Raw genomic sequence first — 14,551 nt, forward strand, 5'->3', positions numbered from 1 at the left:
CCCCGCCTGTGCGACTGGGGTGGCAGCTGCGCTGCCCACCCGAGAGGACTGTTCCGAGCAGAACGTGAGACATCCCGGGTATGGCATTAGGGCAGCCTGGCCTGGACTATGTGGTTGGGAGACGTTACCCACTATAATCATGCTTGATTTCTTCCTTTCCCTTATTCTCTTACGTCCAGTTTATCAGAAAATGTAAGTAGATTCTCCCGATAAAATGTGTTTCCTGTTTATCTCCTTCTATTTCCACTGCCATCATCCCAGTCTCAGCTTCCGTACTGTCTCCTTGGCACTTCTGCCTGAGGGCTGGGCCTCCTCTTGGCTCTCTCCACCCACTTCCCCTGTAACAACCATATGACCTTTTAAAAGTATAAGTGAATGGTCTTTCAAAAATGTTAACGAACTGCCATACATTTCAGACCCTCCAGTGGCTTCCCATAGAGCCTTTCCCTTACCCACACACCCTGTGTGTTTGGCCCCTGCCTCCTCTCCAGGGTTTGTCCCTGCCATGCTGTTTCCCAGGCAGACTCTGAACTCACCCATTTCCCCACTATTTTGTGACCATGCTGGCCTTCCTTCAGTTGTGTAGGTGGCCTGGTCCTTTCATACTTTGAGGCCATTGCGTGTGACCCTCCTTCTGCTGAAATGGATGTTTCTGACCTTCCCCAGCTCTCTTCCTTCTTGACTCTGCAGTGTTGGTTCCTCAGAGAGCCTGTCCTGACCACCTCACCTGAATTAGGGCACCAGTGTCCTCTACCAGCCTGAAGCTCCCTGAACACATCAAAAAAAGTAATGCTGCCTTTCTGTCGGGGGAAAGGGTAATTAACAGCCTGTGACTGTGAAGCATGTAGCTCCCATAGGAGTGTGTACCTTTTCCAGAAAGAATAATTTTACACACTGTGAACATTAAATGATTACACAGCTACTTTAAGAAATCACAGTTTCTAAACTGTGCAGGAAGGTCTTTGATACTGGCGTTCAGGAACAAAGAGAGGCCTGCCCACTGAACCTGTCTGCTGGGGGTGGTGGAGGTGGTCGTGTCCCCACCGAGGGCCTCCTCACAGCTGTGAACCGTTTCTGCTCCAAAGGATGAAACAGAAGTCATAAAACTTCCCTCTTTGAAGTAGCTGCCTGGTTGCTTCGCTCTCCTCTCTCCTGAAGTGAATAGTTAGTTGCTGCTCAGACATGAGAAAGAAGATGTCTCGTAACTAGAGGGTAGAAACCAGTGTGGTAGTACCTGGATCCTGGTTAATTTTTGAGCTCAGAGTAAAGAGGCAGAATAATGACTCCCTGATTGGACTTGGTCAGATTTCTTGTGTTTGACGTTTCTACTTTGTTACTTATTTTTAATTAATCCTAAGCTGGAGAAGGGAGGCACTCCTGATTTTTGGCAGTTGCCTAAAGCAGCCAGGAGGAGGGTGATAGGAACTCAGAGTCGTGATGTGAGCCGCTTTCATTCATCCTTGCAGTTTTTCTTTCCCGTAAGGTGCATTTAGGATTTCCAAAGGACACTGGGACAGATGCTCAAATTTAGGATAATAAGTATAAATGGGATGCCTGATAATTCTGTTCTATGCTCTGTTTGGCTAAATGGTATGCCTGCTTATGTAAAAATGGGGTCTCTTTTGGGGAAAGACTACTTTTTGTTGACATAGTTTAGCAGAACACATACACAGAAATATTCCTGCTGTGGGCTGTGGGTAATGATGATCATTTGGAAAATGATGTGTCTAAATATAAAATACAGTTTTCTCATGACAAAAAGTAGCACATACTTAATTTTAAAAAATTCTGCCATAATTCTGCCCCCAAATGAAGCCAAACTTTTCATATTTTTCTTATTCGCCTATAGATGTTCTTATGTTTATCTTTTCTTTATATAGTTGTAATCTTGCTGTGATCACCTCGTATTCTGATTTTTGTCATGTTCTGTTTTTCAAGTTTCGTTTTTAATGGCTGTATAGCATTCTATCACATAGAAATGTCATAACCATTCTCTTGTTGGTTGATTGCTTTATGATGTATATTTTATGATGTATTTTTAATGAGGCCTTTATTTTGCTCTAATTTTGCAGGCAGAGACATTTGTTTGGGTTAACAGTGCATCAGCACATTCCCAGAGTGTTGCCAAGGCCAAATATGAATTTTTATTTGGCAGATCTGAAGAGAAAACTCCAGATACTAGTAAGTGTTTACCTACCTTCCTCTTTCAGATAACAAATATGAAGCGCCATTGAAATTTCAAATCTCAAAAGCTGAGAATTCTTCAAACCAAGAACTGACTTGAGATTACCTAGAACAGGCCATTAGAATCACATCCTATAAGATCCTATTAAATCTTAAGAAGGTGTAGGATTATTTGATGAACAATTAAAGCAAACAGGTTTCACAGAGGTAGGAAGGCAGCAGTGCAAATGGAGAAAAAGTACTCGATCAGTAGGTGATAAAGGGGATAGACACTAGCATGTCTTGGGAGTTAGACAGAAAGGGGATGTTGCGTGTGGTTGAGAGCCTGGGCTCTGGAGCTAGACCTTCTGAGTGTGGATTCTGGCCTTGTACCTTATGAGATACATGACCTTGAGTAAGTTATCTAAGCTATTTTTGCCTCAGTTTTCTCATCTGTAAAATGGAATTATGGTGATACATATCGGAATTCTTTTGAGAAGTAAGTAGATTGATATATGTACAGATCTCAGAACCATGCTTGGCACGTAGTAAATGCTATAAAAGTGTTTGCTGCTAGTGTTATTTATTGTGCTCATTGTCTTCATCATGTTTCTGAACTTTGAAGTTGACATTTAGACGTATGTCCTGACTTTCCTAAACTCTGTCACTGTCTGACATGATTTTTGTTTTGGGTAGACAAGGTTGCTGTTGTTCTGTTGAAGAAGTCAAATGACAACTATTCATGTTTAACTTACATGTTAGATGACATTATGTAAGGTGCTCCGTGATATTTGGGGAGGGTAAGAATGCACTGTGGGTGCAGCCATTTAATAATTCCCATTACCCTAAAAATGCATATTTTATTAGATAGTTCAGTCCCCAACTGGGGACTCCTGAAGGTATGAAATAGCTAAATTGTTTTTAAAAAATGATTCTGCTTTTATCATAGCCTTCAAACTTGCTATTTACCATGTAGCGTAAATGCCTAACATTCCGGGCTTGAGGTCTGAGGCCTTAGTCATGCAGTCACTATTTCTCAGATGGGGAATACTGATCGTCATCACCCCAAGACTGTTTCAAACTCCCCGGCCATGGCCCTAACTTTGAATGCCGCGTTGTGATTTTGTGCTGATTAAGCTTTAAGCTTTTTCTGACCTTGATTAAACATGATGTTTACTTCCCTAGCTAGAGATAGTATCAAATGTCCACATAGTCCTTTGACTTATTGGTGGGTGCATTTGGGGCTTCTTCTTTTTTTTTTTTTTTGGTGGTGGGGGAGGTAAATAGGTTTACTTATTTATTTTTAGAGGAGGTACTGGGGATTGAACACAGGACCTTGTGTGTGCTAATCACGCACTCTACCACTTAAGCTATACCCTCCCTCTTGGGGCTTCTTTATTCATAGGTTTTGAGTAGTTTTCCCAGTATACCTGAGGTGGATCAGAATGACATTTTAAACCTTCCGCTCCTTATTTACCTTGGTAAAAATGGTTGGTATCATTTGTTTCTGGTGTGATGTCATTCTGCACGTGTGTCACTATGTGTACGTTTGTTAAACAAATGTATTTAATGAACACTTACTATGTGCTAGTCACCTGTGCTGGTCGCACTGTGAGGGTGCTAAGTGGAAGGCATAGCTCCGTCCTGTGGGAGCTAATTCCCTGGTTGGAGAGAAACCTGTCTGTCAGTGACTAGAGGGAATGCCTGCTTTCAGCTGCGCTGGTGTTGACTTCAAGAAGGAGGTGGAAGTTGAACTCTCCTTAAAGAATGCCTACTAGTGTTCTGATTAATAGAGTTCTAGGGGAGGGCGTTTCAGATTGAGGGAACAGTATAAGCGAGGGTGTGGTGGCAGGAAATATAAACTGTTTGAGGAACAGGGAGGAAACTAGCCAGGTTGGTTTGCAAAGCGTATCAGTGAGAGAGAGGTTTAGAAAGATAACCATTTAGAAGGGGGCATGACCTTCAGAAAGGAGGGCCTTCTCAGGCACGGTGAAGAGTCTGCATTTCACTTAGGTGTGTGGAGAGGATGCACCAGGCGCTGTTTTTAGATGAGTTGAGACAGATTGACCTAGAAATTGGAAGGGGCAGCAGAAGTTTGCTTGCTGCAGGAGCAGTGTAAGATGCAAGTTTATGTTGACTTTGGGAAAGTACATTTTTTGTGTCTTCACAAAGTAATGATGGTACATTAAAAAAAATTTTTTTTAGACGTTTTTCCATTATAGCTCATTACAACAAATTGAATATAGTTCCCTATGCTATATAGTAGGTCCTTGTTGTTTATCTATTTTATATGTAGTAATGTGTGTATAACTATTTTTATTGAAGTGTAGTCAGTTTACAATGTTGTGTCAATTTCTGGTGTACAGCACAGTGCTTCAGTCATACACGAACATATATATATTCATTTTCATATTCTTTTTCACCATAGGTTTACTGCAAGATACTGAATATAGTTCCCTATGCTATACAGTATGAATTTGTTGTTTGTCTGTTTTATGTATATTAATTAGTATCTGCATATCTAGAATTCCCAATGTATCCCATCCCACCCCCTTCTCCTCTGGTAACCATAAGTTTGTTTTCTATGTCTTTGAGTCTTTTTGTTTTGTAAATAAGTTCATTTGTCTTTTTTTAGATTACATATATAAGTGTTATCATTGGTATTTTTTTCTCTTTCTGGCTTACTTCACTTAGAATGACAATCTCCAGGGCCATCCATGTTGCTGCAAATGGCATTATCTTATTATTTTTATGGCTGTGTAGTATTCCATTGTATAAATATACCACCACTTCTTTATCCAGTCATCTGTCGACTGACATTTATGTTGTTTCCATGTATAGGCTGTTGTCAATAGTGCTGCTGTGAACGTTGGAGTGCAGGTGTCTTTTCGAATTAAGATTCCCTCTGGATATATACCCAGGAGTGGGATTGCTGAATCATTTAAGTCTATTTTTGGTCTTTTGAGGAATCTCCATACTGTTTTCCACAGTGGCTGCACCAAACAATATTCCCACCAGCATTGTAGGAGGCTTCCCTTTTTTCCACAGCCTCTCCAGCATTTATCATTTGTGGACTTTTGAATGATGGCCATTCTGACTGGTATGAGGTGATACTTCATTAGAGTTTTGATTTGCATTTCTCTGATAATTAGCAATATTGAGCATTTTGTCATGTGCCTATTGGACATTTGCATGTCTTCACTGGAGAATTGTTAGTTTAGATCTTCTGCCCATTTTTGGATTGGGTTATACATAGTAATTTGTGTCTGCTAATCCCAAACTCCTAATCTGTCCTTCCCCACCTTGTCCGCTTGGTAACCATGGTTTGTTTTCTATGTCTGTGATTCTGTTTCTAATTTGTATCTTTTTTTTTTTAAATTCTACATATAAGCGCCATCATATTATACTTGTCTTTCTCTGTCTGGCTTCACTTAATATGAAATCTCTAGGTCCATCCATGTTGCTGCAAATGGCATTCTTTCATTCTTTTTATGGCTAAGTAGTATTCCATTGTATATATACCACATCTTTCTTTATCCAGTCATCTGTCAGTGGGCATTTAGGTAGCTTCCATGTCTTGGCTATTGTAAATAGTGCTGCTGTGAACATTGGGGTGCATGTGTATTTTCGAATTGTATTTTCCTCTGTATATATGCCCAGGAGTGGGATTGCTGGATCATAGGTTAAGTCTGTTTTTAGCTTTTTGAGGAATCTCCATACTGTCCTATATAGTAGCTGCACCAATTTACATTCCTAGCAGCAGTGTAAGAGGGTTCCTTTTTCCCCCACACCCTTTCTAGCATTTATTGTTTGTGGACTTTTGAATGATGGCCATTCTGACTGGTATGAGGTGATATCTTACTGTAGTTTTGATTTGCATTTCTCTAGCAATTAGTGATGTTGAGCATCTTTTCATGTGCTTGTTGGCCACCTGGATGTCTTCTTTGGAGAGATGTCTGTTTTGGTCTACTGCCCATTTTTTGATTGGGTTGCTTGTTTTTTTGATATTAAGCTATATCAGCTATTTGTATATTTTGGAAATTAGTCCCTTGTTGGTCACATCATTTGCAAATATTTTCTCCCATTTTGTAGGTTATCTTTTCATTTTGTTGATGGTATCCTTAGCTGTGCAAAAGCTTTTAAGTTTAATTAGATCACATTTGTTTATTTCTGTTTTTATTTCCTTTACTTTAGGAGCTGGTTTGAAAAAAAAATCACTGTGATTTATCTCCTGTTTTCCTCTAGGAGTTTTATAGCATCTGGTCTTACATTTAGGTCTTTAATTCATTTTGAGTTTATTTTTGTGTATGATGTTACAGAATGTTCTAATTTCAGTCTGTTACAGGTAGCTGTCCAGTTTTCCCAGCAGCACTTACTGAAAAGGCTGTCTCTTCTCAATTGTATATATTCTTGCCTTCTTTGTTCTAGGTTAATTGGCTGTAAGTGCATGGGTTTATTTCTGGACTTTCTGTCCTGTTCCATTGATCTATGTGTCTGTTTTTGTGCCAGTACCACACTGTTTTGATTACTGTAGCTTTGTAGTATAGTCTGAAGTCAGGGAGCATGATTCCTCCAGCTTCGTTCTTCTTTCTCAAGATTGTTTTGGCTATTCTGGGTCTTTTGTGTTTCCATACAAATTTTAACATTTTTTTTGTTCTAGTTCTGTGAAAAGTGTCATTGGTAATTTGACAGGGATTGCATTGAATCTGTATATTGGATGGCACAGTTTTATCATTTCAAAAATACTCTTTGAGTTTCTTTATATTGACCTGCCCAAACTCAGAAGACTTAGGAAAAGTTAATAGAGAGACTAGGGCAGTGTTTTTATTTGAATTTGATTGATAGGCATACCTCTTCCCACATAGAGGCCTTTCTTTTTTTTTTTTTTTTTTTTTTAAGTGGATTAAATAAGTGACAAACTGTCTTAAGTGCTCCAGAAAGAGCCTGCTGGAGAAATGGAAATGCCAACAGTGCTTTTTGACTGCATCCCCAGTAATATTCGGGCAGTAGCCTGGCGGTGATGCAGCCAGGTCAGGGGAGGTCAGTTGGTTCGTGACCCTAGTTATGCCCAAGGGAAGTGTCGCTGCTATAGGGAGAGGAGGCTTTGGCTTTGCCGCTCAGCAGGGACTTAACCTGGGCTGAGGGTGGGAGGCTCTGGGGAGGACAATTCAATATGATGTGCAAGCCATTGCTTATTGTAGGGGTTTTGAATCAGTGACAGGAGGTAAGGGCATTGGATGGGGTTCAGGAGCGCATGTGAACAGTGGGCAGAGTCCCTTGCCTGGGAACTGAGATCTGGATTCTCATGGTCTGCTCATCCACATGGTGAATGGAAAGAGGTGACCTGCTCCTCTGCTTTCTCCGTCCCGCTGCTTTCTGGGGTTTGTCGCAGCCTTCGAGCTTTCCAAGGGCTAGAACGCAGTTGGTAATTGTTGAGAGGCTTTGGGCTATGTGTGACCTCCGTAGTGCAGTGACTTAATGGGGCAGGGAGGAGAGTCACCAGAGGTAGGTTCCCCGCTTCCATTCCAGTCAGCTACTGGCATATTTGTGGAGCTGCACTGACCTGCAAAGAGATGAAAAAGGGGGTGCCGCAGGAGCCCACCTGGGGCTGACGGCAGGCGAGGCTGTGTCGTTAGGTGAGGGGACATTCACACCTTTCTTCTCCCGGTTGCTGCACCTAGGTTGACCAGCTGGCTTCTCTAACTAGTTCACGTGGAGTCCACTCTAACAGGAGGTGGGCATCGTTTGGAGAAAATGTGTTCTTTGCAGGTTTCCTAAGGCAGTATCAAATGGCCAGAATGGTCAGTCTTTCTCTTTGGTAAAAATCCAGAGGGAAGAAATGCTTGAGAAAGTCTTTGAAGGAGAGTAAGGCTGTTCCTCAACTTGCAGGGAGAGCAGGTGGCAGGTGGAAGTGAGGAAGTGACAGGCCTGTGGGATGCTGAGCAGGGAACCAGCTTGTTGTATTAGCTCTTGGAAGTTTACAGCATCTCACTCCTACAGTCTCTATTGATTTTTAAACATTTTGAGATAAGTAGGTGAGGAAATATGCTTCAGAAATATTGAAGAACTTGTTCAGGGGCATGTAGTTTAGAATCAGGTGGAGGCCAGGGAGGAGGTGAGGCAGTTAGGGGTTGGTAAACTGTCTTTCCAGAGCTCTGAGAGGGAGAGTCACTGCTGTGGAACGGAAACCCAAGCCTGCAGCCCAGGTTGGGCAGAGTTCCATGTGTATCATCATGTAGGATCTAGAAATGGACACAGCTGGTGTTGGGCAAGTGAAACTCCCCACAGGTTGCCGCTAAAGTAAATGCAGAACCACCCAGAGGGACGCTTTCACAGCCAGGACAGAGAAGACTCTCATACGAATAAATAAATCAGTGACCCTGAAATGGACCAGCTCACGATAAAGTGGAATAAAGTGCAAAAAGGAAGGAAATTCCGTGGAAGGGAAGGTCAGTGTGCACAGCGAAAGGAAAACCAAGACCCAAGGAACTACAGACAGTAGAATATTCTGAAACCATCATAGGTTTGTTTAAGAGATCAAAGGGGGAAAAACCATTATGATAAAAGTATGAAGGAGAGGCATGCATATATGAGCAGAAACAGACAATGGAAATGTACATAGTGAAGTTTTAAAAAATGGTGGGTTAATTGCACAATATTGGGTTTACATTTGGTGAGGACTAATGAACTCTTTCTGATCCCTGCTTCCACAACGTCTCAAACGTTGTATGTAGACAAGTGAAAAGGAAAACAAAAATCAAAAAAACTGAGCACTCATCATCCAAGAGATATGTTCTCATTTTGGTAAAGCTTACTTCCAGCTTTTTTTCTGTTTGTATGTTCCATACCCAAAGGTGCACACAGGTTTCTTCATTATTCAATAAACATAAAAGGTGGTTACTCTTTGCCAGGTCTTTTTCTAGGTCTTGGGGGTAGAGAGTTGAACAAAACTAAAATCCCTGTTTAACAAATTGCTTAACAAAGATTGTTCTAGGGCTGAGTCTCCTCTGGGGTATCCGCCCCCCCACCCCACCTTCTGCACTGAGTGGTTACCATCTGAGACAGAACACTGCACCACATTTAATAGGTGAAAATGCATTGCTTAGATGTAGGCATTTGTTTTTAATTTTCAATATGAATTTTAAGTTTTATTACCAAAATAATACATGTGTATAATCTGAAAAATGTAGCTTCCCTAAACTACGCACGAGCCAGTGCGAATCCCCCTCCTCGCCCTGCGTCCCCCTGGGGCCGTGCTGGGCTTTGGTCTCTCAGCCTCTCCTGGCTCCTCACTCACTCACTCCTCAGTGGGACTGGTGCCCTCTCCCCTTCATCTGCAGTGACTTTTGACAACTGCTGTTCTCTTCCCCTCTTTCTTTTTCCTTCTACTTTGGCTTCCTTTTTTTTTTTTTTTTTTTAAAGCTTTAGTGGTAGTTGCTTTGTAGATAGTGTGCTTACACCTGTGTTTCTTACTTTATTGACAGAAGTATCTATTAATTCTATAATAAGAGAAAAGGAATTTGGCTCCCAGCCACCCCCTATACCACAAGTTGTATTCTTATTTTTAGTTTTTTTCTTGGTTACATTCATGGTTTTAATTTGATTTAATTTTTTAGTTATTTTTGGGCGGGGAGGTAATTAGGTTTATTTATTTATTTTTAGAGGAGGGACTGGGGATCACACCCAGGACCTCATGCATGCTAAGCACCCCCTCTACCACTTGAGCTAGAACCTCCCCCCTACATTTATGGTTTTTAAATGTTACTGTTTGAAACTGTGTGTCGTATGCCATCTCAGCACCCGCTGCCCGCCCTGCTTTCCTTACAGACTCAGCCACCAGCGAGACCCCCTTCACTTTTACGGGGCCGGGAGCATCACATCCTGTTCTAGAACTACAGTATAGCAGAATCTTTTGTGCTTTCATTACAGGTTGATTCTAAACATTTAGGACCTAACATGAGCATTTACAGAGCGCAGAATCCAGGCAGTGTAGCTGGAGCTGAAGTGAGAGAGAAGCGGGTCCCATGCCCGTGGCCTCCGCTGCTCTGGGGTAATAGGCCCCCCAGAGCAGGGAGGAGAGGGGAGGGTGACTGGACTATCTGTAACAGGCAGTTCGGCCCCTCTGACAGCTTGTCCTCACTTGTGCCTTAAGTTTCTAGGCCTCTGTACAACTGTTCCCCTTTTCCCCTTGGACTTGAACAGAATTCTTCATTGCATTCTTGTTAGATGTCCTGTGTCTTGGATCCCATGCCTCATTCTTGGGGTCTTTATTTTTTTTTGCTAGAATATATCCTTTAGCAGTACTTTCCGAGAGATTCTGGGGTTAAAATTCCTAAACCTTTGTGTGTCTTGAAATCACAGTTTTGTTTTTATGCTTCACTGCTTGCTCCATTGGACTCGAGTCCAGCTCACTTCCCTGCAGAACTCTGAAGGCGTCCCCTGCTTTTCCTTGTCATTCGTTGACCCTGATGCGACAGTGAGGCTTGCTCCTTTGTGCAGGGTCTACTCGCTCTCTGGACACTTCTAAGGTTTCTCTGCCCCGGCCCTTGTACCTGTCAGAAGGCAGACGTCTTTTAATTGTTCTTTCTGTGCACTTGCTAAGCTCTTTGGGTCATATCTTAGCTCTGGAAATACTTGTTCTATTATTTTTAAAAAATCTATCTCCCCTCTATTTTTAAAATGGTTGTAACTTCTGAAATTCCTGTAAGATAGATGTTGGTTCTCTTGAATTGGATTAATCTTCAATGTCTCTTAGTTTTTCTCTCCCATTTTAAAATGTCAACTTCTATTTTTTCGAATGGAATTTTTATTTTGATAATTATATTTATAATTTCAAGAACTCTGCCATTCTCTGATCACTCAGTTTTCATTGCAGTCTATTCTTTTATGGATGTGTTATTATTTGAATTCTCTAAAAAATTAGAGTTTTTCTTCTACAATTACCTTCTGTTTCCTGAAGTTCTGCTTCATCTAGGGTCAGTTGTGTTTCATTAAATCTTGGAACTGCCCTTGGAAATCACCATTTTTCTCCAGATGTCTGTTGGAGCTTGTTTTTCTGTTCCTGTACAGGAAACGAGACTGAGTTCCCAAACGTGGGCAGCTGGGGTTTCTCTGTAGTGTGGAGCACACGTCCCCAGCAGGCCGCTTCCCTCAGTGAGGCGAGGTGAGGGGTGTGGATGGGCACAGGGCCAGGCGGGCTGCCTGTCAGAGCGGGCTGAGCACTGGATGCTAGCAGGCCCCTGGGAAGGGGAGGAAGGCGGGAGAGCAGCCAAGGTGGGAAGCTGTTCCCATCCTGCAGGTGATTCTGCAGTAAATCACAGTGATGTCTGCTCTGCTTCCCCTTCCAGGGTGGACACCTGCCACCTCTGGGGCTGGGAGCTTCTCTGTGGCTCCACCTTTGGGATGACTGAGGCCTCTGGGTTGTGACTTCTGCTCTGTTTTGTCTGTGGTTGTATTCCCAGCCCTCTTAGTCTGACAGACTCACTCAAATCTATGGCTTAGTCGTGTTCCTCTTTTTCTCAGCACTGTTATGAACTTACTTTCTTTTGAAATTTGCTGTCATTTTAATGGGGGAAGGAGAGGAGACAAACTTGTGTCCCTGTTGGCCATGGTGGCCCTGAAGCCCGAACAGTTTTCTTGTCTTTCTCCAGTTTTATTTAGATCGAATTGACAAGCAGCATTGTGTAAGTTTCAGGTGTACAATGTAATGATTTGATGTATGTATATATTATGAAGTGATCATCACATTAAGGTAGCACATCCATTACATCACATAATTACTTTTTTTTTTTTTTGGTGGTGAGAATGTTTAAAATCTACTCTCAGCAAATTCTAAGTTTACAGTACAGTATTGTTAATTATAGTCATGCTGTTGTACATTACATCCCTAGAACTTACTAATCTTTTAACTGGAAGTTTATACCCACTGACTAACATCTCCTCATTTTTCCCATCCCCCAGCCCCTGGTAACCACCAGCCTACTGTTTCCATGAGTTTCACTTTTTTATATTCCACACATAGGTGACATCATGCAGTGTTTGTCTTTCTCTGTCTGAGATATCTCACTTAGCATAATGCCCTCAAGGCTCATCCATGTTGGGAGGATTTCCTTTTCATGGCTGAATAATATTTCGCTGTATATATACATTTCCTTTAACTACTCATCCATCTGCAGACACTTAGTTGTTCCTATGTCTCAGCTCTTGTGAATAATGCTACAGTGAGCAGGAGGTGCAGATATCCTTCTGAGTTAATGTTTTTGTTACCTTCAGCTAAGTACTCAGGGTAGGATTGTTGGATCCTATGGTAGTTCTAGTTTTAATTTTTGGAGGAACTTCCATACTACTTTTTAGTAGCTTTTTTGAGCTATAACTCATAATGTATAATTAATTCATTTAAAGTGTGAAGTTCAGTGTTTTTTAGTGTATTCACAGAGTTATGCATCCATCACCACAACTAACTTGAGAACATTTTCATCACCCCAGAAAGCAGAGACTGTACCCACCAGCAGTCACTCTGTAGCACCACCCACCCCCCTTCAGCAGGCATCCTAGTGGATGAAAAGTGGTACCTTATTGTGGTTTTGTTTTGAGTTTCCTTAATGGTTAATGATGTTGAGCATCTTTTCATGTGCTAACTGTCTTTTTTTATATCTTCTTCGGAGAAAATTTAGATTTTGGAGACATTCAAATCTTTTGCCCAGTTTTTAATTGGTTTGTCTTTTTATAATTGAAATGTAAGAGTTCTTTATGTATTCTATATACAGATCCTTTATCAGATCTATTATTTGGAAATACTTTCTCTCATTATGTGGATTGTCTTCATTTTCTTGATAGTATCTTTTATAGCACGAACACTTAAAATTTTGATTAAGTTCAGTTTCTCTACTTCTTTTGTTGCTTATGCTTTTGGAATCTGTTGCCTAATCCAAGGTGAAGACGGTTTACTCCTATGTTTCCTTCTCGGTTTCATAGTTCTAACTCTGACGTTTAGGTCTGGGATCCATTTTGAGTTAATTTTTGCTTGTAGTGTGAAGAGGCTGAGCAATTCTTAACGATAGAAAGTGGTGGGGAAGGTAGACCAGGTGGACACCTTACCACACGCACAGTATCCCTGGAGAGCAAGGCGCACAGGAAGCAGCGCTGCAGTTTAACGCTGCCCAGGCCCTCCCTTCATCTGCGCACCTGGCCTCGGGACCCAGGAATGCTAGGAGCCGTTGCTCTAGCAAGAGTGTGGGCTGGTGTAGAAAACCACAGGTTTACAAAGCAACAGATGACAAATCCATTAATTGTAGGGTCTTCTATTGAGTTCTTTTCTTGTCTCCACCACAGATCCAAGTTGATTTATAATTTTATGCCTGGTGTTTTAGTAAATCCTCTATCCTTGGCACATTTTATTTAGTTTGACCCTTCCTTTCCACTCCCCAGCCTCCTTCCCAGTGTGGAAAGCAGAAAAATGATTTTTCAGAACTGTATACAACCCTATGTTAGACGAGCTCACTATTCCTCGGCCCTTATTAAACTGTTAAACTGGCTAGATGTCCCCTGTTATTTGAGCTGTTCCACAGACCCCGCTTGATTGGCAGTGTTTTTCAGTAGTCTGCTTTGGCTTGGCAGAGTGGGCCAGGAAGCAACTAACTTTCTCTTTGGCTGCAGTTTTTGGTGTAAAGGTTAAGTCAGTGCCTCCATCGTACCCACCTCGGCTCGCAGGTCTGCACCCTGAGCTGTATACAGTAGCTTCAGCTACTTCATTGGACCTGCCTGGTGTTTTAGATGCTGAGATGGCTAAGGAGTGTTGCACACATCAATCTGAAGGGCGTGTTGAAAAGCTTGTTCCGACTGTCTTTTAATTTTTTTAAATTTTGCCTGGGGGATCCACTTTTGGGAACCAGTGTTCATTGTATTTTTCATTAAAGCAGCCATTGAAAAACTGAGGGGCAGGATTTGACTTGTTTGAAAGTGAAATCAAATCAACTCTGGAGCATCATTGAAACAGTGCGTCTCAATTAGAATAGAGAGCTTTTATCTCCAGAAGTGTGTGGCACCAAATGTAATTGAGGTCAGACTTCTTTTATGTACTTATCTATTAAGGATTCATTTAAGATTCTCCTCTTCATGTGTTTTAGATTGGAGAGCTAGTCTTTTCTTGACTTACAGAGCTCTTTGAGTGCTGTGAGGATGTTTTAGAGTAAATTTGGGTCCTCAGGTTGGATCCCTGGACAAAATTTTTCATTGTCAGGTGTAAGTGAAGGGGCAAAAACCCACAAAGGGACCAGCAAGACCTCCCAGGCAACGGCCATTGCCTTCCTGCTTTTGCGCTTCTGTAAAATGGATTGCTTCTTGGAAAACGAAACTTACCCCTAAAATTCCATTGGTTCCCAAAAGCTCA

At 41.7% G+C, this 14,551-nt stretch overlaps 1 protein-coding gene across 4 annotated transcripts in view; it reads left to right on the plus strand.

Annotated features, from left to right (window-relative positions):
- Positions 1-14,551, plus strand: part of PSD3 (pleckstrin and Sec7 domain containing 3) — a 463,075-nt gene that overhangs the window by 117,446 nt on the left and 331,078 nt on the right. For all 4 annotated transcript variants that reach the window (XR_010377299.1, XM_064477400.1, XM_031439999.2 and 1 more), the window contains exon 2: positions 2,073-2,181. Coding sequence is in view for 3 of the 4 variants with exons in the window: in XM_064477400.1 (XP_064333470.1) it covers positions 2,073-2,181 (109 nt within the window). In the remaining variant the exon portion in view is untranslated. The remainder of the gene's footprint in view (positions 1-2,072; positions 2,182-14,551) is intronic.

Source organism: Camelus dromedarius, chromosome 22, assembly GCF_036321535.1.
Source record: "Camelus dromedarius isolate mCamDro1 chromosome 22, mCamDro1.pat, whole genome shotgun sequence".
Taxonomy (NCBI): Eukaryota; Metazoa; Chordata; class Mammalia; order Artiodactyla; family Camelidae; genus Camelus; species Camelus dromedarius.